The sequence below is a fragment of the Pagrus major genome, chromosome 21 (assembly GCF_040436345.1).
Source record: "Pagrus major chromosome 21, Pma_NU_1.0".
NCBI classification, from domain to species: Eukaryota; Metazoa; Chordata; class Actinopteri; order Spariformes; family Sparidae; genus Pagrus; species Pagrus major.
Genome location: NC_133235.1, coordinates 22,334,930 through 22,360,337, shown reverse-complemented (window position 1 = coordinate 22,360,337; position 25,408 = coordinate 22,334,930). Strand labels below are relative to the sequence as shown.

The window sequence follows — 25,408 nt, the reverse complement described above, 5'->3', positions numbered from 1 at the left end:
AACCTGAGTGTGTTACAGAGGGGGACCATCTGAAGACTCGCAGGCCCTTTGATGTCTTCTGAATACGGGCATAATGCATGTGTAATTAATAAGCCATTTGCATATGATGAACTAGGGCACTTAGTCAATGTTCTCGGGATACAAATACCTGAGGAAAACAATAACAACGGAGAACATTAAAAAAGGGGAGTCTACGCAAAAAAAGACAAATCTATGGCCCGCTTCGGATTAGAAATACATTAGCAGCTAATTATGTCCTAATTGCCAATATTTTAGCAGGTGTTTGTACTTAACCAGTGGTAATGCCCTCCTGGAACAAGCTCATCAGGGCTATTCTCAGGTGGATCTCTGCAGTCCTGGATGATTATGATGCGACAAGATGGACCCATGGTCAAAAAAAAAAAGGAGGGGAGTAATGAGGCTGCTGAATAGGACAACAACAACAACAAACATCCATAATAATGATAATAATATGAACATTAATGCTGCTAATAATCTAAAGAGGAGAAGGAACGAAGGAGAGGAAGAGGAAAAACAGTAAGTCAGTGCCATCTATAACAGAATACAAATGTAACCATGACAATTATGAACTGTTCCTGGTGCTCGGATATTAGTGCTGAGAGCACACAGTTCAAAGAGGAGTATTAATTTTTCGGCCAAATATTTTCAAAGCAATCAAAGACTCTGGGAGGTGGAATTCTCTTACCTAATCAAACAGCAAATGTAACCCAGCGCTTGATTAAATATTGAGCTTAGAAGTTTCAGGTATCTTTTTTCATCGGCCTGCTGGCATTTGGCAGCGAGGGAGCATCAAACTCCCATAAGTCCCCCGGAGTTGGTCCACTCTGCAAAAGTGCTGAGTCGGCAGATCAAACTGTAGAAATGCCATGGAGTGAAAGAAAAAGAACCACAGGCATACATCAATTTGAGAGTCTCCTTCACATCTGACATATTAGTTTCAGATGAGTTATACAGTGGAAAGTAAACCTGGGTCATGCCTGTTGAATCACAGTATTATGATGTGTTCGGCACTGAAGTTATCTGGTCGTCCAGTAATTAGGATTTGTTGTAATATGCTTTATTAATGGAATACAGAATAAAATAGAATAATAAAATTAATGACGACTGAATTCCATTTAATTGCTTTAGTTTCATGCTGGCTCAGCAGGCTGGACACTTGAATATAACAAAGCAATTATTAAAGTTCCAGTGTGCAGGATTTAGTGGCCTCTAGTGGTGATGTTGCAGATTGCAATCAACTGAACACCCCTCACCCCACTTTTCTCTATGGCAGCCACTAAAACAAAAAAACAAAACAGGAAATGCCCTTTTTAGTTTTTTGTTTGGTTTGTCCCTTCTGGGCTACTGTAGAAACATGACGGCGACAACATGGCGGACTCTGTGGAAGAGGACCCGCCATCTCTGTAGATTTAAAAGGCTCGTTTTAAGTTAACAAAAGCACGATGATTCTTAGTTTCAAGTGATCGTACACTAATGAAAACAATCAATTTCTGTCAATAGATGCTCCTAAATCCTGCACACTGGACCTTTAAAGTTGTAATGATTATGATAATTATAGTTTCATGCCATCAAACTCCATTTTTGTTTACATTTTTGATGGGTATTTAGTGTATCTGCATTCTGTAATTTTCTCTCATTATAGTAGCTTTCATTGTTAGTGGCGGGGTCCGCCATTCCCGCTCAGGTTTCACAGAAAACAATGGAACATGTCATGCAGTGTCACTATATCTTACTCACTGTTGCTGTATCAGCTGTGTCAAGTTACTTGAATTGCACTTAGAATGCGTCCTTCTGCTTTCTTCACATTAAAAGCATTCAAACCAGCGAAACATGGGGTGGCTTTTATTGTGAAGCAGTAACAGGAAGCGTCATGTGTTTGTCACTGATGTCAGGGATGACAGGGATCGTCACAAAACAAGAACATCTGGTTGCACTCCAAACAGATAAAGGAGTTACTCTAAAGTAAGGTACCAGCAATAACCACAGCTTTGACCAAACCAACCAGGACTGAATTCTTAAGGATTATAATATTGTTATTAGTAACTCTGCTGTGAAAGTGGCCAATGTTGTATTTATATGTTTGATTGCACAGATTCACCCTGTATATACTGGCTCAGCTTACGGTTCATAAAAATGTAGATTCACGCTGAAGCCTCTGAGAGTTATAATTCCACATATCCTTGTGTGTTATTGAAACTACCCAAACAATCCTACAGGTCCTTTGATATTTGCCTCTTAGTTTCACAAGTCTTAAATACCATTTTCCCAGTTCCCAACTCAATACCCAGTGTTGCATCAAATATCTATTCAACTTTTTCCTCCATCTTTTTTTTTGTTCTACTCCCCACACTTACCATTGTATTGTTCGACCTTGAGTGAGATGCTGTCAGGCGCTTTTTAGAACATAAGCGTTGCAGTTTCCCATAATCCACTGGGAGCGTTGAGGTGAGAGCTGTGGCCCAGTAGCACTCTGAGTGGCTGGCAGCGGATCAAAAGCAAACGAGGTTCCTGAGCTCATTCCAATTATAACAGCACACACTATCAACTACAAATACAAACAGCACGTAAGTGATAGCGCTGGTGGCCTGGAGGACTGCTGCCAGAGAGCAGGCAGCATGCTAATCAGGATACCTCTTGCCATGGGCTATTTAGGGAATAGCCTCTTATCCCACCAATTCCCCATGCCTTAGCCAGGGAAACGAAAGAGAAAAAGGGGAGTGAATTCCCTGAGCGCACAATCCAAGGACAAAATATTAGAAAATGGATCTTTATCTTTGCTCTCGGCCAATATCCATATTAATTACAAAAAAAACATTGCATATGTACTGAATAAAATATAAAGAGATTTGTCAAACACATACAGCTACAAATTATGACCAGCCTCTATAATTGTCTCTTCTTATGTTAATTTAATCATCAAACAAAAGTAAAGTAGTGCTGAAACATATTACCATGATTTTCATCATAAAGAATTTCATTTTCTTCGCATTTCAAACGAATCTCACACAGGCTTCTGCTGACTTCACTGAGCTGGCATCACACACTCTACCCTATGGTTTAACCTTTGCAAAAAGCAGGATGTGAAAAAACAAGATCCTCAGTCATTTGCACATCACTTCACACTGTTTATTGCAATTAGTCTGATTATTCATAACAACATCTTCCCGAGCATCCCATTGTAGTCGGCCAATCCGGGAAAGTGATTTATATCCGGTCGACTGTCATGGGGGAAGGAAGTGAGATGTTTGGAGCGGTTTTGTGGCAACATGCGCGCTCCCCCACTCGCATGGACAACCCCTCAGAGTTTGGCAACTCTCCAGAGCCATGCAGGGGCGGCGGAGTACAGCGGGAGCCTGAGTGAGAAGCACACATTGTGCACCGCAGGACCCCACCAGCCCCGGCCCGAAGGCACAACTCTCAAGGACATGGAGAACTGGGGCAGAGAACTTCCAGGCTTCCCACTGTTAGGGCAGGCTGAGAAAAAAAGAGGCAAAGTTTCCAAAGTGTCTCCGTCTGTGTGAGCGTGGCTGGTGAAATGTGTTGTTAGGAGAGATGCATGGGTTCTACTGATCAGTAAACACTAATCATGCAATGGGTTTTAAGCGTAGAACAGCTCTCTGGGAAGGGTGTGACATTTAAACGTGGAGTAGAGGTGAAATGAAACTGGAAAACTCATTTTAAATCACAATTTGTGTCAAAAGTAAAAGTGCAGGGGTCAAGCCGGCGCATGAGTCATACAGGTGTGTTGTGGTCGGTTAAAAAGAGGGAATACCAATCAAAAAGGTCTTTACTAAAACTATGTCTGTGCACGTAGATGCACATAACTGTGTTTGTGTTTCTATCTCAGTGTATCCACTCTCTGATCTACTAGTCAAATATAATTACTGACTTGCATGACACCCCAGCAAGTGATACATTTAAATCAATGGCTCAAATAGCCCCGCGGTGCCATGGAGGGAAGGGTAATTCTAGGTTTTGCAGACAAATAAAAATGTAATCCGAAAATGGAAATTACAGCTTACTGTTGTACTAAATCCAGGAGTTCTGTAACATGCGACATTTCAAACAAGGCGACTGCAGCGTGCTTTAGAGTGAATTTGCATTAAAAATTCACAATTTCAATACCGCTTCTGGATATTTCTGTGAAATACGACAGAATCGATGTATATTCTGTTTTTTTGATATAGAATCCTACAAAAGAGTCAAAGTCTTTGACACTGCTGGAACAAGCTTTGGAAGCAGCAACCCTTTTCCCTCATTGTCCTTCCAGTCAGGAGTTCAGGTTTACCGCGGGTCAGCCCCCTCTCTCTCTACATCAGGGGGAAGGAACCACACTGATCTGAGATGGAGTACCCCCAACCAAACCTTACCACATCGACCCATGCCACCATCCTGGGCCTCTAATGGAAGTCCTGGGCATCCAGACGCCTCCCCCGCTCCGACACGGACGTCAAGTAGCGCTCTACTCATCATTGGAAGCAGCAGGCCTCGCAGCCCTCCTTTTCTCTCCCTGGGACCGGCTTTTTGGGAACATTGCAGGCAGATGTGTCCAGATGAGCACGTTCTAATTTGTAGGCCCAGGTTAATGCTCCGCCAGAGGCCCCGGAGGATCAATAGCTTTATTTCCCTAAAACGCCGGCGTGGTGAGAACCAGCTCACGGGGTGCTTTTAATACCGCCACAGTTCCAGTGATGACTGGGCTGTATTGATTGTGCCCATGTGGAACTACGTGCGCCTTCTGGGGAAGGATCTATTTGTGTCACCCTGGGCTGGGATGGGGGCTCCACTGGAGGAGTAGAGAGCTCAGCCAATGGAGGATGCCAAAAACATCAAAACAGCCATGTTTACAGATTACCCAAAGGGAAAGCAAATTACAGCAATTATGCAGGCTGTGGGAATACTGATATCAGCATACCTGCTATTTCACCCAGAGACTACTTTTATGAGGCTAGAACACATACAAAACAGCACACTCAATTTGATTTGATGGCTAAACCCTCAACAAACGATGGGATTTAAACAAAGCAGTGCACATCTGATGCATGCAAAACAATGTCTTTCTAGGGGATCACCCTGTTTGTGTATGTCAGGTCCAAAAAATCTTTTCCAGTTGTTTTGAAAGTAGATGTAATAGCTTACACAAATATCTGTGAGGCAAATATGTATCTGGCAGGCGTAGTGATGAACATGTAATATTGAACATTGTCTCTACCTTAGCTTTTTTTTTTTTATTTCCCAAACAATGGCAATTAATCATTCTTTGTAAACACTGCAAATTGCTTTACAGAAAACTCATTTACCCTCACAGCATTTATCTCATATATCAGCGCAGAGACAACATACAGAGGAGCCCTATCCAAATCACAGGCCTTTGTTTGCGGCTGTCGTGACATATTCATGACTGGGGCCATAATAGTCAGATTCCTGTTATATCCCCCAGGGAGAGCAGAGAGAATGGTGTCACATCCAATTACTGCGGCACACTGTAGAGGTAAATCAAAACTCGTGCCATGAACTCTGGAATCCAAGGTGCACATACGCACACACACATGCGCACACCACAATGCACGAGGGGAGCGAGTAAACAGCTATATCAACATTGATAGAATATTGGAAAACACATTCTTCTGGTAACTTGGAGGTCATGTATGGATTACACAGGGAAATGGGATTGGCTGGAGGCTGTTGGCTGCTGTCTCCGCAAAACATAAATTGACATACATTAGATCTAGGAGCAAGTGAGGCAGACGGCACTTGCTCAAGATTTAACAATTATGGATTTGTTCGCCAGCGTGCAGGAATTGAAATTGCAGATGAGGGCGCTGATTCGGCCTCTATTGGAGGAGGAACAATGAGGTCACCAGGTTCACCCACACCTTCTTCTCGGCACCAATAAAGATGTGTTTCCACCGAGTGAAATTAATGCCTTTGTCTTTTCCTCCACAGTAGTCTTTGGGAGGCCTGGTGGTTTGGTGGTTGGAGGCTATCTCAGCAGTGCATAGCCCAGTTTCACCCTGGAGCGGTGCAAAGCTCCTGCCCAATAAAACAGGCTGCATCCCCAGGGCCCCTCCCTCAAGCCTCCAGTCAGCGCTTGTTTTTGCACCATTTATTTAGTGTGACACATCTCCAATTAAACTGTGGAGGCTGCTGCATTCCCCCCATAACTACCTCTTATACCTCCCCATAGACTTTCTGTCACACCGAGAGTGTGGGTATGAGAGAGTGAAAGGGAGAGTTAGTGGGAGAGAGACGGGGAGAGAGAGGGAGAGAGAGAGAGATCACATCTTGCCTGCCAGCTATGATCACAATGTCATTTTCCCCTCAGTGGTTAGGAGCCTCCTCTGAAAGGTGCCCTGAATTATAATTATCAAAATATTGAACAAGATAATCATCCTCTTAAATGATGCTGCCACTTCACTATCTGCCTCACCATCACAGAACATGCATGGAGTGATGTTCTCCTGTACGCTTCCTTAATAACTCATTTAGAACTACACAGCCAAAGACTCCCTTTGTGCAAGACTGCACTTTGTAATATTTAGTTACATAAGTTAGCCATTAATAAACTACTACAGTAATTCATATAAGAATTCCTCCACTGCCTCACTTTTAGTTATGTGCCCATCACTTTAAATTCATGACCGTTTTAAAGGGGATCTTTCATAGGAGGTAAGAGTCTCCTTGCCACCTCTTCATCCTCCCCCAACGGCCCCAGACACAGTCACAGGAGGAGTGACTTTGTCCGACCCCAATACCGTCTGCGAGAGCGCAGCTGAGGGCAGCAGCTGCCAGGGAGGACTGGTGGGGGAGCGCCCAAAACGCCATCTCTGCCAAGCGGAGGGGCCGGGGGGAGCCCCAGTGGCAGCTGGGAAGGGTGGGGCAGCCAGCTGTGGAGCAGCAGGATGGTGGGGTGACTAGGAGATGCCACTAAACCTGAGTAGGGATACACAAGTGCACACACAAATTTTGTACATAGGCACACTTTAAAAAGTTCCTTCTCTTCTTAAAGCACTTCAGCTGCTCTCGCCCACATTCACACGCACAAACACTCATCATTGGCACCGAGGCAACCCAGGCAGTCGGTGGCCCTCTTAACACCAACACCGCTCTCCCATCACGTGCTTCGGCCACACATCTGGTGTACCATCTGTATCACTCCCCCCAATGTGACAGGTAGTCCCTCTCCCTCTCTGGAGGGAGCAGAAGGGGAAAGAGGGACACGGAAGGTAATTTTGGGTGTAAATGTGCTCTGGACCTCTCTGGATGCATCTGGACAAAGCAGACATGCTGCTGAGCGGTGCAGGGTCATTATCAGTCGGAAACTGATTACCAGATAGGAGATGAAGACAAAACAATTATATCATACTGTCACATTATGACGGCACCAATAGGGCACATCTTGTTTATGTTGTCGTCAGGACGAATGTTAAGAGCTTATTAGTAAAAGGGTCAAATGCTATAAATAACACAAGTCAAAAATATATTAAAGATTCTTCCAATTTATTGTAATGTACAGTTATACATTGCCATGACACAAATGTGACCACTTGGATGGGGGTGCAGAATGCAAAATATTAAAACAGCCATATAAACAATATCCGAGGACAATAAATTCCTCTTCTTTATGCTGCTGTACATATGGGATCAATAAAGTATGCACCATAAAACAGATATCAAGCCAGTGATATGAAACTGCACAACCAGTCTTTACTGTGAAATTAAGGAATCCATTTCAGAACATTATTTTCACATCTTATGTTACATATTTGACAGTAACTTCATTATTCACACACAACACTATTTGAATGACATCAACTTCGACGTTTATTCAAAAGGGAAAAGGGGATTCCAGCATTGTCAAGACTAACAAAACAAAGTACTTGTCAGAAATATGTAATATACCGAGTTTGATCTTTCCCACTCACTAATTTGCAGTCAATGGACAGGACTGAGGTGCTTGTATAGAGAAAAAATGGCTCCGGAGAGCATAAACTTACAACTTGCAGTGGCATCTGCTACATTTCACCACTTTGGGCACATGTGTCAAATGAAGGCCAGTGGCTATTATTCTGTCAGGTTAATGAAGTAAAAAAAAAAAAATACTCATGATCCAAATTTTCTATACATTTTTCATTGATTTAGATACACAGCTTAACAGAATACAGCAATTGTTTCATGTGTTTTCAGACATTTAACATTTTCTAATTCCAGGTATGTGGTTAGTATTTGAAGAATTTCTGTTCATGTCATTTCATTTTCTATGTTGTTCTACGTGTACATAATTCATACAGTGTCCATATCACCGAAGTAGCAGAACCAATTGAATAGTCATACGAGTCAACACCACAAAGAAATAAAAAACAGAAAACGTGCTGGATGGGATCATCATTAAAGATAATTAAAAAAAAAAAACATTGACACATACACTTTATGAAATAAACAACACAGCTTTAGTACTAGTTTCCAATGTCTTATACAAAGTTAGCTTGATCTAAAAAGCATAAAATATATTTTTACATCATCACATACATCAAGACATGTACCATGGCCTAGCGGGAAGTTCGTCTGGTGCATCATTTCAGGCCCCCACACATTTCCCTACTGCTGGCATTATTGCTTCTTATGAACAAGGAGCTGAGGGATAGAGAAACAATGCACCACAGTAGAATGAAACTGTACATTTAAAGTCAACTCTGATATCCAAAATTTTGTTAGTCTGTTTCACAATCTGCAATGCTAAAGGATAAGGCAGTTCCATTTTTAAGGCATTGCTGCTTTGAGACATACTGGACCAGAGGTTGAGTCATGGACTTTGACAGTATTAAGTCAACGTACATGATTAACAGAATACATTTTATAGGCGAAGATAAGAGCCCGAAGAGAAGGGGAAACGTATCTTGTATTTTTGGGTGTTGTACGTTCGTGTCTGAGAGAATCTCAATGAGCTACAACCATCATTAAAGTCTGCTTAGCAGCTGACCAGAGGTCAAAGCTCAGACAGAGATCAGGGCAGAGAGCTGTGTGGGTTGCTGTGACCATCTCTCATTGCTGGTAATTTCCATACTGGCCCTGTGGAGAGAAATGTGACAGACTCGTGTTACTGACCTTCTCAAAAACGAGGAGTAAAAGCTTATATTCACAAATCTCAATAGGGTGCAAACATCTGTGGTTTCAACCATATCCTACTGCAAACCATGATTTATGGCTGCATGTGCCGGTGTTGACCAGCAGGTGGCAGCATGGCCTCACAACTTGTGAGCTCTAAATTCTCACTTCATACCTCAGGTTTCGGCAGCAGCATGGCTGAGGAGGTTTTTTCCTTATTAATAAATAGTGGACAGTAGCTTCAAGTGAGACAAATTCAGTGCAAGAACAGTAGTTGATGCATTTCTAAACAGGGGTCGAAGTATGTGTTTGGCATCAATGGAAAATACATGGAAACAAATTTGGAAAACAAACTATGATTTGACATTCTGGTAAACATTTTAATTGAAATATATGAGCGTTATCATAAGCACAATAGTCATCCAAACCAGTGTTGTAAATTACAGAGATTTAAGACACAGCCAAGGCACTAGGCTTTTGGCTGTCTCGCTGCAGACTAAGCATGCTGTGTTTCTGGACCTCACGACTTACAATTCGACCCCTGGTTAATAACAAAATAAAGAATACAAACAAAAAAAAAGAAGAAAAAGAAAAAAGAAAAAGGTTCAAGAAAGAAGAGAGAGATGGAAGAGAGATAAAAGAATAAAAGAGAGACAGAAGAAACATAAATGCAAATTAAGGCTAGGTGGTCAAAAAGTCTAGATTGGACGTTGAGGTCTTCACAGCAACCATTACCTTTGCTTCTTACAGAGCTAGTCAGGGGTTCAAATCCCCGGGTCTTTATTTCCTCATGTGCCCCTGAATATTCAAAGATAAAGATATCAAAGTGTAGCTGTGGTCCCCACATAAGACCACAGGAAATACAGGGCAACAAATAGATCTCCCTTTAAACACTAGAGCAGTCTGCATCACGTTTAAGGAAGAGTCCTCTTTAAGCCCTCATATTTCACTGTATTGGCATACCATATTAGCCAGGATATGCAAGTGTAATTAACAAGACAATACTAACACATACACTCTCTTTCGGATTTGATTTAACCCCCAAATATGATGACAGCATGCATAACAGACTACTCTTCAATGATTACGTTCTAACTTCTGGTTTCTCTACACAAATATACAAATAGTCTGGCATAAACACAATAAGGGACAAACTACGACAAATATATAAACTAGTCTTTGTGGCTGTCTAATGTTTTGGATATACTCACCTGGTCGTAGCCATAGGGCCGTTGCTGCTGGCCCTGTGGGGGTCCAGGTTGAGGAGGGCGATAGGCCCCGTACTGCTGCCCCTGCCCCTGAGGATAGTTAGGATACTGTCCTGGGCCACTTTGAGAGGGACCTACGACAAACATTGAGAGCTCAGTTTAAAATGATGTATGCTTGACAGAGTAAACTCTCTTCTTAAAACCTCTTTGTGCATGCTTTTGGAAATGATTGATATATCTTTTTATTTACCTTTTTTTATTTTCTGTTTATTTGATGTTGTTAAGCACTTTGTTAAGAAAATTACTACTTAAATAAAAAACCTGAAAGATCAAACTGACGAATGTTCACTGATTTAGGGCTGCAACGAATTATTTTCATGCTGATTAACTGATTCTTTTCTTGATTAATCAATTAGATGTTTGGTCTATGAAATGTTAGAAAATGGTGCAAAATGTTTTTCAAGAGATCAAGATGTCCTCAAATATCTTGTTTGGTCCACAACCCAAAGATACTCGTTTACTTTCATAGCAGAGTCAAAAAACATAAAATAGTCAAATTTAAGTAGCTGGAATCAGAGCACTTAAGACCCCCCCCCAGTCTTTAAAATTACTCAAACAGATTGAGCGATTATCAAACGAGTTGGCAATGAATTTAATAGTTGACAGCTAATCATTTAATCATTCCAGGTCTACACCAAATAACACTCAACGCTACTCGATGACACATGATTAAAAGAGTAGAGCTTGTGCTTCTCTATTCTTCTTTACACGAAGTGCAATTTTGCGGTCTCATCACCTGCTTAGAGAAAGATGAAACATTCAAACTCAGGTTTGGACTCCAACAAAGGAACCCAGTGTGAAAACGGCCTAAAGTTTTGCTCATTAACCGTTTCCTACTTGTTACTCCGAGAACTCTAGGGACTCCCTGTTAGTTTACTATCACTAATGGGCTGCAATAAAAAAGCTGATGGATGACAAAGAGGATGGTGGATATGTCAGACCCATTTGTTTAGGCTGCCTCCACAACGCCTGACTCAGTAATGAATGAGAATGAGTGAGTCAAGTTGGAGCCGGGCGGTGGTTCCCTAATGCAACGAGACATCAAGGATTCTGTTGGTCTTCATTAGAGGAGCAGGCTTCATTAAAAAAAAAGGAGGGAAAAAAAAAAAAAAAAATCACTTCATCAGCCCCCGTACACTGTAGATGTCTATGCAGGTGCTGTGAAGGACCGAGCGAAGCTTGACTGGGGCTCAAGTCAAATGAGGCCCACGCAGCATCGTTAGGCGCTCATAATGCCTTATGCTGTTGAGCATAACCTTGTGGGGGCCTGCGAGAGAAGGCATGCGTGCGTGCCAGATGGATCTCACCTCACAGCCTCTCCGCTAGCTCATTACTAACATGAGCTCTGGTTCAGACAGAGGGTGAGTGATGGAAAGTTTCACTGAAAAATGGGATGAGGCAGAAAAAGACCAAAGAGCTGCAGGAGCTTAAATACTTACATTGCATGCGTTTTTTCATCATTTATTCATTTTGGTTAAATTGCAAAGTCACGTACTCATTGTGAATAACCTAAAGTTAGAAAATAAAGTGTTTTAACTTTAGGGACGGTTCACCTCAAAAAGAAAAAGACATATTTTCCCTCTTACTCATAGTGCTTTTAAATCCATCCAGAATGTTCTGGTGTGAGTTGTTGAGTTTTTACATCCACCTTAGAGATGTCTGCCTTCTCTCAAATATAATTGAACTAGATGGTAAAAAAAAATAATAATAATTTGAAAAGCTCAACAGCAATCTGTTTTTCCAGAAATCATGGCCTGGTTACTCAACATAATCCACAGACCTTGTTTCTTTCTACCAAACTACACCAGTAAGAGGAATCACTGCACAGGAGGACATGCGCGGGATGTAAACATTAATGGCATCCTCCTTGGCTGAGTTGTAACATTAGCTAGCATAGTTAGCTAGCATCTTGTACTTGAGTAGATTCAAGCTTTCATCCGCATGGTGGTATGGACAGAAAATGGTTGTAACATGAAACTGCTCACAACAAGGTCTGTGGGTCACCTTGAGTAATTTTTATGAAGCGATATTGCTGCTGAGTTTTTCAAATGTGTATTCTGGCACAATAAACTAAGTGCCATCTAGCTCCATTATATTCCAGACAAGTCAGAATACTCTGCTTGAAATGTTTTAACAAATCTCCTATCACTTAACCTATTCTTTAATATGTATGTTTACTGATTTAAGGATATCTTTGCTGAACTATTTATCCAAAATGCAAGGAGTTGAAAATGTTTGGCTGGCAGTCACACACACACTTTGCCCAATGTCTGTACCCATCAGCCAAAGCACCTCTCACATTCCCTCAGAACAGTGTGTCATATCAAACTGCAGCACCAGGAGAAATGCTAATGTGGTGCCAGGCACCACTACTGATTAAATTTCTCTTCCACCAAGCTCCAATCCCCCAACCATTCATTAAGGTGGTCCTTTAATTCCTTGCTCTTGATGATGTCTTGACATGCATCTGGCACAGTTACATTTCCAAGGGGCAGAAACCATCAACTCGCTCAGGAGGAATTATTCAACAGTTAAAAAAAGGGCAGCCAAAGAGAGACGACAGTGCCTCCTACAGGACAAATATGTGCCCTTGTTTAAAAAGAAGATAACTCACCGTAAGCCTGCTGCTGTGGTGGGTAGCCCTGTTGGCCCGGGTACTGCTGTTGTGGCGGGTAGCCCTGCTGCTGGGGAGGGCCTTGCTGGTATGCTTCTTGCTGTTGGCCATACTGGGCATTACCTTCAGGGGGCAACAGCAGGCAATGTGAGCAACGTGTTGACAACTACAGCGCAACAGCACAGCAGGCGGGTAGACATTAAATAAGGATTTATTCTACGCTATTACTTAAGCAATCCATTTTCCATTTGGATGGTGCTGTTAGGATGCTACACATTAGATGGCTGTAACAGCCACTAAAAACACAACAGCATTGTGTAAATTATTAAAAATTTCCTTGTAAATGATACATAAAATAAATACGTTCAAGTAAGAGATAAAGGATCAAGTGTCAAGTAATATATTAAGTCTAGGCTGGATAATATATTGAGTGATTAGATATTCAACTTTTAGGTACTACTCTGTACTTTTAAAAGCAATCCATATCTTTAGAAAAAGAAGGAGAAAAAAAACTATATGAAGTCAACACTGTCATGACCACACATTAGAGGAGGGTATAAAGATAGCAGTGTTGTGATGGATTCTCATAAAGCCGACCAATGCCTAGATCAGAATATAGTGGAGGCAAACTAATCACTATGACCTACATCAACTCAACATATGAAGCTAACTGAAATAATACTGTCAATTTATGTAGGTAATACCTAAGTTCAAATTATCTCAGTGTGATAATATGAAACTGATCATGCTATAAGAGTTCAGTGTCTTGTTTTTTTATTCCGCAAAATATCAGGGTTTGACTTGGGAAAAAAAGGAAAATGTGTTTGAAAGGTCAAAAGGAAAATAGTGTAGTCAGTAGAGAAAACAAAAACAAACAACAAATAAGTAAATGTTAATTGGACAAAGAAAGAGAAAGTGTTGTTTACAGTGAATCTAATCTTTCCGTGTGGCTGCTAATGCAATAATACCACCCCTTAACACACCAATGTGAAGAAAATCTATCTAAAAGGCTGGCTGCCTTTGTTGAAAACGCGACGCACTCGAGTGAGAAAGCAACGGGGGAATGACATTTACAATATCTTGCCGTCATCTGAGAGGCAAACAAATATGTTTGGAATGAAAGCTTGGTCAACTTAAGTTACAGAAGTAAATAGACCTGGATATTCAACCTCAGGAACATCTGCCAACTTTTTGAGTGCTGGCGACAGATCTTAGAAAGCAAAGATTCTCTGTTGTGAAGTTCGTTTTTAGGTTGGAAATTCCACAAACATTCACTCCAGATCCATAGGCATCTTTTTATACACTTTCACTCAGTAAGAAGTGAAATTGTGATTTATTTATTTTTACCTACGCGCATGGCACTCTCAAGGTGAACACATAAACTGTGTATGCCACACCCGTTCTCAAACCTTTGTTTTGTTTGGCAGTCTGTTTCATGTCAGTGGAAACTGCCACTTTGAGAAGCGTTGGCAGAATGTGACAACTGGCTACTACTCCTGATCGTGATTTAACTTGAAGGCATCCAAAATCTACATTTCAAGTGACTCATAGAGATTGCGGTATTAAATGTCCTCTTACTTCTGTTTCCAAACATCATTTAAGCTCACTGACTAGTTGATCAGCGCCACATGAACAAACCCAGAGTTTTGTGCCAACTAGATGGCTATGCTGACTGGGTGAATTACTTCACATGGCTCCTTCTTGGGTGGTATGCTGTAAACAACGCAACCTGAGCTATCGGTAGCAGCACGGTGGATGAGGAGCTTGTGCTTAAGAACCATCTTTAATTCAATATTGTGTTTTAATGGCGCAAATGATAAATGAATATATAACTCTGGATTGGTAGGTGAAAGGGCATTTAAAAATTCAGATTGAGGATTGTTATTATGATTAAATAGATTGTGATATTAATTTTTGGCCAGATTGCCCATCCCTAGTGCTAACTTATCCATGGACTTCAGCACCTTTTGGAATAGGCATGTGGATGTTTACTCAAAATTAGATTCCATATTTTAATATTTAAAGTCAATTTGATTTCCCAGAAAATAATGAAGAAACTGATTTTTTGGTTTTTCTCACAGTCTCTTTGCATCATTTGTGTTTTAACACAACTCCTGGGTTTAATTTTTTTTGTTGATTTTCTCCAAGTGACTGGAGGGTTTCTCCTACCTTCTGAGGCTCCCTGTCCTGCGTGACTGTACTGGTCCCCATAGTAGTCTTCCTGCCCTGGGTACTGCTGAGGGGGTCCTACATACACATACACACAACATACACACAAGTAGATTCAAGGTGTTGTTGGATCGGTTTTGTGAGGGGAAGAGTAGAGAGGATGGATTCCTTGCCGCTAGTTCTTGTTAGAAAGCGTTCTTTTGGTCACTTGACTAATTTTATGATTGGAGGCTTTAGGTTACATGTTTAGTCATCAACATGTCTGTGATCTAGAGAAGTGGAGATAGAGGAAATTGAGAGGAACAAGAGTAAGAAATGCAGGACGGTGGGTTAGGGAGAAGAAAGACCAACACTCACAACTTGCACACTTGACAGACACACTCTGAGGGGTATACCTTGCTGTGGGGGTCTGTAAGGCGGCATTGGCCTCTGCCCCATTACATGGTTCCCTTGGTTGACCTGACCCATCATTCCCATTGGGTTCTGCTGTCCTTGGTAGTGCTGTGCGGCTCCACCAGGAGGCATGTTATACTGCTGGGAGGGAGGCTGCTGGTGCATCATAGGGCCTGTTGTACAGTGATAAAGCGTAAACTCTCACATTGTGGTAGAAATCCTTTGCACGTACTATATGGCTTATTAAAATGCAAGTACATGATGTGTAGCATGTGATAAGGCACTGGAAAACAACACAACCAAGTGGAAACTAGCAAAAGAGTCGTTTTACCTTGATTGGGCTGCATGTTCATGTTTGGCCGAGGCCCATAGTTTCCCATGGGCTGGCCCTGGGTCATGTTCATTTGGCTCTGAGCTGGCATGCCCTGGGAAGAAGGGACGGTGTGATTGTAACCACCCATCGAGCCATGGCTGCTGGGGGGCATATTCATAGAGCCACTGGGCATGTTCGGGGGCTGGTTGGGGCCTGGACCAGGACCTTGCATGGGCATGTGATTAGGCCCTGGAAAACAACAGCAGAAATGATTCATGACTCTCTTTGAAAAAAAACATAAATATTTAGCACACATACTCTGAACAACGGTTATCTGAGGCTGTGTTTCCATAAAAAGGCAATGACATTGGATAAATAAAATGACCTTAATGATTGTAGACAGATTTCTCTTAAGGACCAAGTCAAATTTATGTGTAAAGCACATTATATAAAAGGCTCAATCCCAATACACCACTTGGCCATACGTTGTGCATTAAACTATCTCAGTAGCTAACATTATGTTGTTCATGATGATTTGTGCGCTGTAGTTGACGAATTTCAATGTGGCAATCGATACTCGAATTTCAACGTAAGTCCAGCAGCAAAGTTGCTGAACTTGGTACTGGGGGTACTGATGACGAATGAGGGTCGTCCCATTTCATAGTACTCTAAACTGGCCACTGCTGACTCTCTAGTCAGCTCAATGACTAGACATGTTCAGTCTTTCAGAACTGACCAGGGAGCATTAAAGTGAAGACCAACTTCCATGTAGGACCTTAACACTAGCAAAATGCATATTCCCTATTGTGAACTTTCAATGGAAATCCAAAACACAGAGAGCCACGGCATGTTACAGCTGTGAGCACTACCATGCCAGAAAAAAAGCGACTCCACAGTGGTAACATTTTCTGGCTTTCTGTTACTATGCTGTCAACATTTGTGTAGTGCAGCAATCAGTGCTCTCAAGCTATGTTGCTGTTTTTTGTTGAAATTTTTCAAATAATCAATTTTATTTGCAAACAAAGCTCACACTGAAGCAAACCATGATATGAAAGGATAACTATAATCAGAGTACAAGTCCAAGACCACCAGAGCTGGCAAATGGGTGACATCATCCTTCAGCAGAGCGACCTCCTTCACAGTTCTGTGGTGTTGCTAGGCAACCCAAGTGAGACAGGGACTGAGGGAAAAGAAGGGAAAAGAATAGAGAGAAAGACGAGGGAGGGAAGTTGGGTGGTGGTGTTGGGGTCACTTACCAGGCATCTGTCCATTCATCTGGTTCTGCATGTGTGGGGCTGGAGGGCCACCACTGACCATACCCTCAGAGGGCATGTTGTGACCGTGAGGAGGCTGAGGGGGGGGTCCACTTTGGTTCATACCACCAGGGCCCATGGGCATGTTTTGAGTGGGCGGCTGCAGGCGCACAACATCGACACAAAAACACACATCAGCTGGCTAGAAACACATCGTAGCCTGAGCCACTCAAAAGAAAAAAAGACAATCAAGACAAAAGCAGATCAAAGCCAAGATCACTGTACAAAATGTTGTAACCAAGTACTTCTGTGATGTATGTTAATCAATGACACATTTTTTAAGAGATACCGTATATATGATAACTGAAAGTTGATACACCCACAGTACAACACATGGGCACTCGATCACACAGTCACATCTAGGGACCATCAATAACTTAAAAGACGTGTTGATGAGAATTATTTGATTTGAGAGCACAAAAATGTAACCAATTTAAAATATAATCACACAATTAATTAACAGTAAATTCAACCTACTGCATCTTTACTTATATGACAGGATGCACTCTACAAACAATGGGCTTTTAAGTGAACACAACTAAGTAGCTCTTACAAACTTTAGTGCTCAGAAAGGTTCATACTGTTGGTGAATCCATAAAGGGCAATAGGTGAAAATAGGAGTACTCCAGTGCGTTTGTATTCAATATACATACAGTTGGGGGACTTGCAACAGACACTACTGCAGCAGAAGCAAATATATCTACACTTATCAACCTCTGTATGGGTCAAGGTTAAAAAAAAAAAAAGCTGGGTGACATCACTGTAGTAAAATTTCCAGACTGTGAAAAGCTCCCTTGAGAACGACAAAGCATTATACAACTGCTGTACATACAGGCTAGAGTAGCACTTTGTGGCAAGCAATCTGATATTAATGTGTTTAAACTGATGGAGTTTAAAACAAGAGTAAAGTTGGACTGGATCGGACATCAAAAAGAGAAAAAAAAAAATAATCAGGAAATTTTTAATTAAACTGATCAGATTTTATATATTGTGTAGTGTGGGGAATTGTACATTTGAAATGCCACATGTCAGCCGATCTATGTGTAACATGACTCTGAGTCCATGCAATATTGCAGTGACACCTTTGTCCTGAATCCTTACCATTTTATTTTTTATTTATGTGTCCTGAGTATTGTTTTCAAATGATCTACACGAACCAGTGCCCAAGAGACTTGTACTGGACATGGGGTAATACAAGAGCTCCATATTAACTCATGAGGCAGAGAAATCAGACTGTTAGTCACAATCAAAACAGCCAACAAGGACCAATACTCACCGCAGGGAGGAGAGACTGCATGTTCTGGTTGGAGTCTGCTATCGTCGCCAGGTAGACTAAATTTCTGTGCAGCATTTGTTGATACCTGGGCAGATAGGGAGTCATCAATCACAGGTTTTGAGTCAACGTGAACTTAAAAAAATCACAGTAACGCACAACACAATAGGTGTTTTTCATAACTTACTGTGAGCATTCTGCTGTTTTTCCTTTACTCTGGAAGTCCATTATACACTGGATCAGCTGGTTGTTTTCGTCAAGTAGCTGCAAAAGTAAACGCAGAGATTTATATCACATGATTTTTCTCATGTGTTATAACACGGCTTTTAAAAAATAACTGATGCAGAGTAATTTGCTTTGGGTTTTTTTTTTCTTTGTTTGCTGGCGGTTATTGTGCCCTAATTTGAAAACAAAGAGGGGGACGGGGGGCGTTTTTGTTAAATGTGAGTGTGCGTTTCTAGCTAACAAAAGACGCGTCTCGCTAGCTAGCTGTCCCTTAGCTAACAAAACGGCAGGCCTACGTTCATATGGAGCACAATTACACGTTCAGTTCGGTAAATCGACCTAATACACATCGTCTGCACATGGCGCCCTGACTCCAGAGAGGTTCATATTCACCGCGCTTTGACCCTGCGAAATTGTTCTCGATCTATTCACAGTGAGACTTGGATGGGCAATGCTACCATCGATTAGCTCAAAGGCTAGCAGCGCCTGATGCCACAGCCTCCATATCGGAGACGCGCTAAAAAAGATGAATTACCTTTTGTATTCCAGCGGGTGTTATATCACCCTTCCCACGCTGCCTGTGAGGTGCAAACGCCACCGACATGGTGATACTCGATGAAATTAAAGCGAACTAGAGCATAAATGTCAAAAGTAGCCAACACACTTAACAAATCGGTAGAACTCAGATCAAGCAGTTCAGAATAGGATGCAATTTTGAAATGCAGTGGTCCGTTGTGGGGGGGACGTAGCACGTTTCAAATCATAATGGATGAGCAATGTTTGTTTCAATTACACGGGAATGCGTGGTGTTCAAAATCACCGGAGATGAAATACAATATTTTAACACACTTAATTATGTGATTGAAAGCACTCCTATTTTGGCATTATTTAATTGCAATTTCACCCCTGTTTCGTATATTGGAACAGTCTAGATTTGGTCCTGAAGGCCACGGGAAATGGACCGCTCAACAAAAAGGGGAAACGCAGTCAGATGGAGCCTGAATGTACTTAAAAAACACATTAATCATAATAACAACGCTGGCAGTTTTAGGCAATAGTAGATAATGACAATATTTATTACTCCTATTTTTAAGTTTTAATTTAGTTGACCCAGATTGCACCACCAGTCAAAATTACCTAACGATAATCTCATTAACTGAAATTACTAAATGATATTTAGGTTATAAATATTAACCTCGAGCCTTTTTTTGTGTTATAACTTTTATGATAAAACATCGCAGCGCACTTACACAAATCAAATAGTGAGCGCTCTCGTCAAATTTGAATTTAAACCTCCCTCTGACGGACCCTGGTTTTGGTATCGCCCCGGTTCAGAGGTCATGCGCATGCGCTGTTTTCAACACACGGCAACTTCCATACTGCGCTGATACATGCTAACTAGCTGAATCATTTGGTTGAAGTCTCCCTTTTTTCTTGTGATTGTACTTGTATTGGGGTGCAATGGCGGCACGATATGACAGAGCTATCACTGTCTTCTCTCCCGATGGTCATCTCTTTCAAGTGGAGTATGCACAAGAAGCCGTAAAGAAGGGCTCCACAGCGGTAAGTCCTACAATGAAACTAATGCTTATGCTAACATTAGCAAACGTCAGTTAGCCAACCAGCTAACTTAAGCTAGCTAGCGACTAGCAGGAGCTCTTTTTGCACCATATTTTGTAAATTAGGGTTCAGAAAACAATCTGTTACACTCAATTGTTGTGAAAGTTTTATCTTTCACATGTACCCAATACATAATAATAGTTACTGGACACGTAAAGAGAGAATTATTAGCATGCATATTGTCGCTGTGTCACTCTCACAATAGTTTCAGTTTCAGTGTGATATTGCCAACTAACGCTAGTTCACTGACACAATATGTGATTTCTTTGGCGATCAGCAAATTGATATTGCTCTGAATGATTATTCCAATTTATTTTCTAGCCGGCACAATTCCACTAAATCCCACTGTAGGTCTGTTAACTAACTTTACATTGTTATAATAGTCATTAAACATGGTGTAGTTGCGGCTACCTCAGTTACAGATAACTTTTGTAGCACTAACTGTAAATTTGTGGCTTGTTTAAGTCTGAGAATTATTCTTTGGGAGTAATCTGAATAATGGCAGACCAGTTTTGTTGATGTAACCTAGATGCAAGTCTCTAAACAGACTGTAATTAAAGTGCTTAATGTGCATCTCAACGATCAAAATACCCCTCTTTTGAAGTGTAAATGGTCGTTTGTACAGGTTTCTATAGAGGCTGTTTGGGTTCCTGAAACCAGTTCTGAAAAGTTTTTATTTCGAGTTATGTGGATGTATTTCCCAGGAATTCAGAACCAATTACTATGGTAAAAGGACCTGTACTCGAAACTGTACACAGAACAATTCAGGGGCAACAGCATGGCAAGCTTCAAACTTTACAAACAGAGACTCAAAAAGACCACAAAGCACAGCACTTATAGTGATGGAAGCAGAAAGGGGTGATGGAAACAGAAGGCAGTGTGAGAAAGGGCTCGTGACTTAAGTCTGTTGGTTGCTCCGACATACTCTACTCCGGTCATGACTGTCAGTGAAGTCAGTTAAACCACTTTTGAACCAGACGGCAGGAGTACAACCTCCTTTATTGCTGTCCACTGTGATCGCCTCTATGGCTGACAGTGTTACCAGCAGCCTCGCAGGAGAGACGCTTCCTTGAGTAGGACGCACACTTTTATTTCCTCTGTGTAGAAATCTGATACTTTCACATCACAGATGACAAATAATGGCGTCTTGAGTCTTACAGGTAAAACACAAGAATAATGTAGTCTGATGTTGATTGGAAAATAGTCTATATGAACAAAAAAGGACCAGATAGTCAAATCCTATTAATAAACAGCCAATCCAATTTAATTGACAAAATTCTGAGTTGGATACTGCATTAAACTGTACTGAACTTTACACAACGAAGGTACCCAGAGACCCCAGTCTGTTCAGTCACTTGATGTAAAATTCTGAATGTACTCTGTACTATTCAATATGTAATACAACAATTGCCAGTGTTGCCAATGTTAAGAAATTAATTTGAATATTTATTTTTTTCTGTACAGGTGGGAATCAGAGGAAAAGACATCGTTGTCCTTGGTGTTGAGAAGAAATCTGTCGCAAAGTTGCAGGAGGAGAGGACCGTCCGTAAGATATGTGCCCTGGATGAGCATGTCTGCATGGCATTTGCAGGTACCTCCATAAAGCAAAACTTTTTCAGTAACCGAATAATACATGTATAATGGCATAGCAGGCCAAGATCACTTGTCACAAACACTGTCATTGCAGATATCTGTAATATATTAGGTTTTTGTCATGTGTCGTATTTTACCTGTATGTCGCAAAGCCTCTTAACCTCTTAAAATGTTTTTCAGGTCTGACAGCAGATGCCCGTATCGTGATAAATAGAGCTCGGGTTGAGTGCCAGAGCCACAGGCTAACTGTTGAGGACCCAGTTACAGTGGAATACATCACACGCTACATAGCTACACTGAAACAGGTACTTAACTTTAACATTCATTTGATTTTTTTTACTGTTCATTTACTGAAAGGTGTCTGCAAGATTTCATGTTTACTGGACAAGAACTTAAAATAGTGTATGGGTCAGCTTTTGTGATCCTGTAATATTTTGCATAAAATGAAACTCTATTTTAGTTCTAAGAATGATTTGTGAGAATGACCAGTCACATCAGTCTATATATGTCATATTTGTAGCGCTACACTCAGAGCAACGGCCGCAGGCCATTTGGCATCTCTGCATTAATTGTTGGCTTTGACTACGATGGGACTCCCAGGCTGTACCAGACAGACCCATCAGGAACCTACCACGCCTGGAAGGTCAGTGATTTGCCTCTTTGTGCATGACTTTGTTTTCTTGTCACATTTGCACCCATGTGAATTGATCAATAATTAAATTTTGTGTTATTCTTGCAAAAAATCAGGCAAACGCAATTGGCCGTAGCGCAAAAACTGTGAGGGAGTTCCTGGAGAAGAATTACACAGATGAAGCCATTGCTGGAGACAACGAGGCAATCAAGTTGGCTATCAAAGCTCTGCTTGAGGTAAGGTCACATTTAGTAAAAAATAGTTGAATGTTAGAAGTATTTACATCCACTATGGTGTGAATCAATGCAGTCAGTCCTGACTTCATCAAAGAGATCCAAAACAGCGGATGTGAACCAAAAGTTGATCTGCCAAAACAAAGGTTTTCCTGCACCATATTGCTTGTTGTGTTCTGATGAACCTGCCCTAGCGCAGGCAAACGCAGGAGCAAATTCAGAAAACAAACTAAATTAAACAGAAATTTCACCTTATTTGTGTATTGTTACATTCAGTGATGTTTTTCTAAAATGGCCCTTTATCTGTAAATCAACTGTTGAAGCAGATTATTGCTAAATTAGTCTCAGTAATCATGCTGTTTTTTTGCAACGTGTCACATCAAGTGTTTTGTTTTGTTACAGGTTGTCCAGTCAGGAGGGAAAAACATTGAACTTGCTGTTATCAGACGGAATCAGCCACTGAAGGTGATGTGCTGCAGATTATGTTTGGCTTTTGTGTAATTATTTTAACCGTTTTCTTTGAAGGCTAATAATTGCTTTTCTTTGCTGTTTGTAGATTTTGGAATCCAAGGAAATCGAGACCCTGGTGGCTGAGATTGAGAAGGAAAAAGAGGAAGAGGCAGAGAAGAAGAAGCAGAAAAAGTCCACTTGAAGCAGTTAACCAAGAGTTTTTCTTTATTGCACTTGGATGAAAATAGCAGATTTGGGTTGCAAATATTAGACCTTGATGGGTTTACTCATTTTTTTCATTGTAAAGAGCTAAATCTTAACTTGAGATCTGTTGTTGTTCATATGTTTTGAACACGTTTCTGACTTATACTGTACCATTTCCATAAAATATCTAGGCCCTATACTTCCAGCTATTGAGTTGACTGATGTTTAAAACCACATACATAGATCTCAAGTTGGGGTTTAGATCTTAAACTTGACTTGCAGGATGTTTTTATATCATTTACCAAACAGCTCTGATGGTGATGAATCTCAAATGTTGTAATAAACCATTGGCAGTCAAAAACATAATGAAGCAAAATACTCAATAAAAGCTCACTTGTTTGTAACATCTTTGTATGTTCTTTATAAACTAGTTTATTATTATTTATAGGTTCTATTTATTTAGGTTGTGTTTGGTCGCATCCTCTTTCTGTGATGTATCATCTGGTGTTTTCCTCAAAGTTATAGACTGACAATCAAATGCAACGCACCATTACCTTGAATACAATTACGATTTCTCTTGGTTTCGAACATTGTTAGAAACATTTAGGATGTAAGTACACAGCCCAACAAAATAAAGTACTAAGGTCTAGTTGTTTTTACAGATTTTAAAGCAGAAATGGTGCATATTTAGTAAGTAATATATAAGTAATATTTCCTTTGCTGGTTTCTTAAAGATGAGAGTAGAGGGACTTACAAGAACAGCAGAGGAATGAGTTCCTACCTGTTTTTTCTTTCCTTCTTTATTGATTATGCTACTGCAAAGCAAGTACTGCGATAAAGATAACTACAGTTTAAAACACCACCAGCGGCAGTATAGTGTGTGGCTATAAAGAGCAATGGTTTTCATTTATCAGCATTCTGTCGCACAGACTTGGAATCGGAGGAGGTAAAAAAAAAAAGGTATCTTCGATTGCTGTATAAAGTGCTCACCTCTCCCTCAGTCATTTAAAACAAATTAGTGATGAGCGAATGAAGTGTCTAATGGTGGCCCGTCGAGACCCCCTTTTTGCCTCTTCTTTTTTATTTCACCCCAAATTCGCTTATCAAGCAACCGCTGCTCTGAATTCTCAACGACACAATTATGGCCGGCGGTGTGGTAGGGCTGCTTAATGGGATCCTGGCCTCAGACCCCAGTGGGAACTTTCAGTGACTTTAATCTGGAGCCCTTTGAAAAGTTGTGCCGTGCTGTGCTGAAGAGCCCCGGGGGTTCCCTCTGACTCTCACCAAAGACATAATGGTGAATGGTAAAGTCCTTCATTTAGAGTCATCTCCCCAAGCCAGGATTTCCGGAGTGGGTGCCCTGGCTGCCTCGACTAGAGCAATTGCACTTTGTCTGCAATTTGTCTTGTTTGTGAGTCTTATAGGTGGTGTTTGGGCTGATGTCAGAGGATCAATTAAGCCTCTGATATCACTTGCTTTACATAATGTCATTAAATCCAAGAAGGGCAGTAAAAGTGCGGTTTGTATGACTTCACTCTCAGCCATTTCCTCCATACACTAATTGCCACATACTAATGTATTTCAAGTCAGCTTGAGAAGATGCTGTCAGCCACATGTTTGTTGCAAACAGAGAGGTGTTGGATCCAGGAGATGACAAAACAAGCCATAGGTAAACCTTAATAAAGTTTATTCTGGGTAATCCTCTAGCTATGGAGGTTATCTGATCCATCTTGTCAATAGAGCTAGAGCAGCTTATTCGGTGCTGCTGCTAAGACTCCCAGTCTTTTGAACTGCTTGTGGGAAGAGTTTTCTTTTTCTTTCTTTCTTTCTTTTTTTTTTTTTTTGTGCCGGCATTGTTGTTGCCCATAATCAGCGCTACTGTGCCCCAGGACAAAGTCCATCTCTCTCATCGCTGGCTGCTGCTCATCATTAATGCAGAAAATAATGGCTTCACCAGAGGTCATCGACGGAGGAACGAGGCCC

At 41.1% G+C, this 25,408-nt stretch overlaps 2 protein-coding genes across 6 annotated transcripts; one reads left to right on the top strand and one right to left on the bottom strand.

The window, feature by feature from the left end:
* Positions 1-7,500: 7,500 nt before the first annotated feature.
* Positions 7,501-19,402, bottom strand: ss18 (SS18 subunit of BAF chromatin remodeling complex). 5 transcript variants are annotated; one of them, XM_073491391.1, is made up of 11 exons: positions 19,230-19,391; positions 18,657-18,733; positions 18,473-18,557; positions 17,140-17,296; positions 15,902-16,132; positions 15,573-15,743; positions 15,178-15,255; positions 13,009-13,131; positions 10,338-10,468; positions 9,862-9,924; positions 9,004-9,090 (listed from the first exon to the last, which is right to left on the bottom strand). In XM_073491391.1, the coding sequence occupies exons 1-10, from the start codon at positions 19,296-19,298 to the stop codon at positions 9,907-9,909; spliced, it is 1,140 nt and encodes a 379-aa protein (XP_073347492.1). In that variant the 5' UTR covers positions 19,299-19,391; the 3' UTR covers positions 9,004-9,090; positions 9,862-9,906. The 5 variants fall into 5 exon arrangements, with proteins under 5 accessions (XP_073347491.1, XP_073347494.1, XP_073347492.1 ...); XM_073491390.1 differs by lacking the exon at positions 9,862-9,924 and having other exon boundaries at positions 7,501-9,090; positions 19,230-19,402; XM_073491393.1 differs by lacking the exons at positions 9,862-9,924; positions 15,178-15,255 and having other exon boundaries at positions 7,501-9,090; positions 19,230-19,402.
* Positions 19,403-20,014: 612 nt separating this feature from the next.
* psma8 (proteasome 20S subunit alpha 8) lies at positions 20,015-23,829 on the top strand. Its single transcript, XM_073490923.1, has 7 exons — positions 20,015-20,257; positions 21,779-21,905; positions 22,088-22,212; positions 22,428-22,550; positions 22,655-22,774; positions 23,174-23,236; positions 23,328-23,829. Exons 1-7 carry the CDS (start codon positions 20,156-20,158, stop codon positions 23,421-23,423), a joined length of 756 nt encoding a protein of 251 aa, XP_073347024.1. The 5' UTR covers positions 20,015-20,155; the 3' UTR covers positions 23,424-23,829.
* The last annotated feature ends 1,579 nt before the right edge of the window (positions 23,830-25,408 follow it).

What these genes read in the sequence shown, in the direction of transcription:
- ss18 (XM_073491389.1), bottom strand. Translation starts at nt 19,298, where the DNA reads ATGTCGGTGGCGTTTGCACCTCACAGGCAGCGTGGGAAGGGTGATATA. An exon ending in CACCCGCTGGAATACAAAAG is followed by an intron (nt 18,734 to 19,229) that starts GTAATTCATCTT and finishes TTACTTTTGCAG; the next exon opens with CTACTTGACGAAAACAACCA. An exon ending in TTACAGACCCCCACAGCAAG is followed by an intron (nt 15,256 to 15,572) that starts GTATACCCCTCA and finishes ATGTGTATGTAG; the next exon opens with GACCCCCTCAGCAGTACCCA.
- psma8 (XM_073490923.1), top strand. Translation starts at nt 20,156, where the DNA reads ATGGCGGCACGATATGACAGAGCTATCACTGTCTTCTCTCCCGATGGT. An exon ending in CTATCAAAGCTCTGCTTGAG is followed by an intron (nt 22,775 to 23,173) that starts GTAAGGTCACAT and finishes GTTTTGTTACAG; the next exon opens with GTTGTCCAGTCAGGAGGGAA. An exon ending in GACGGAATCAGCCACTGAAG is followed by an intron (nt 23,237 to 23,327) that starts GTGATGTGCTGC and finishes TGCTGTTTGTAG; the next exon opens with ATTTTGGAATCCAAGGAAAT.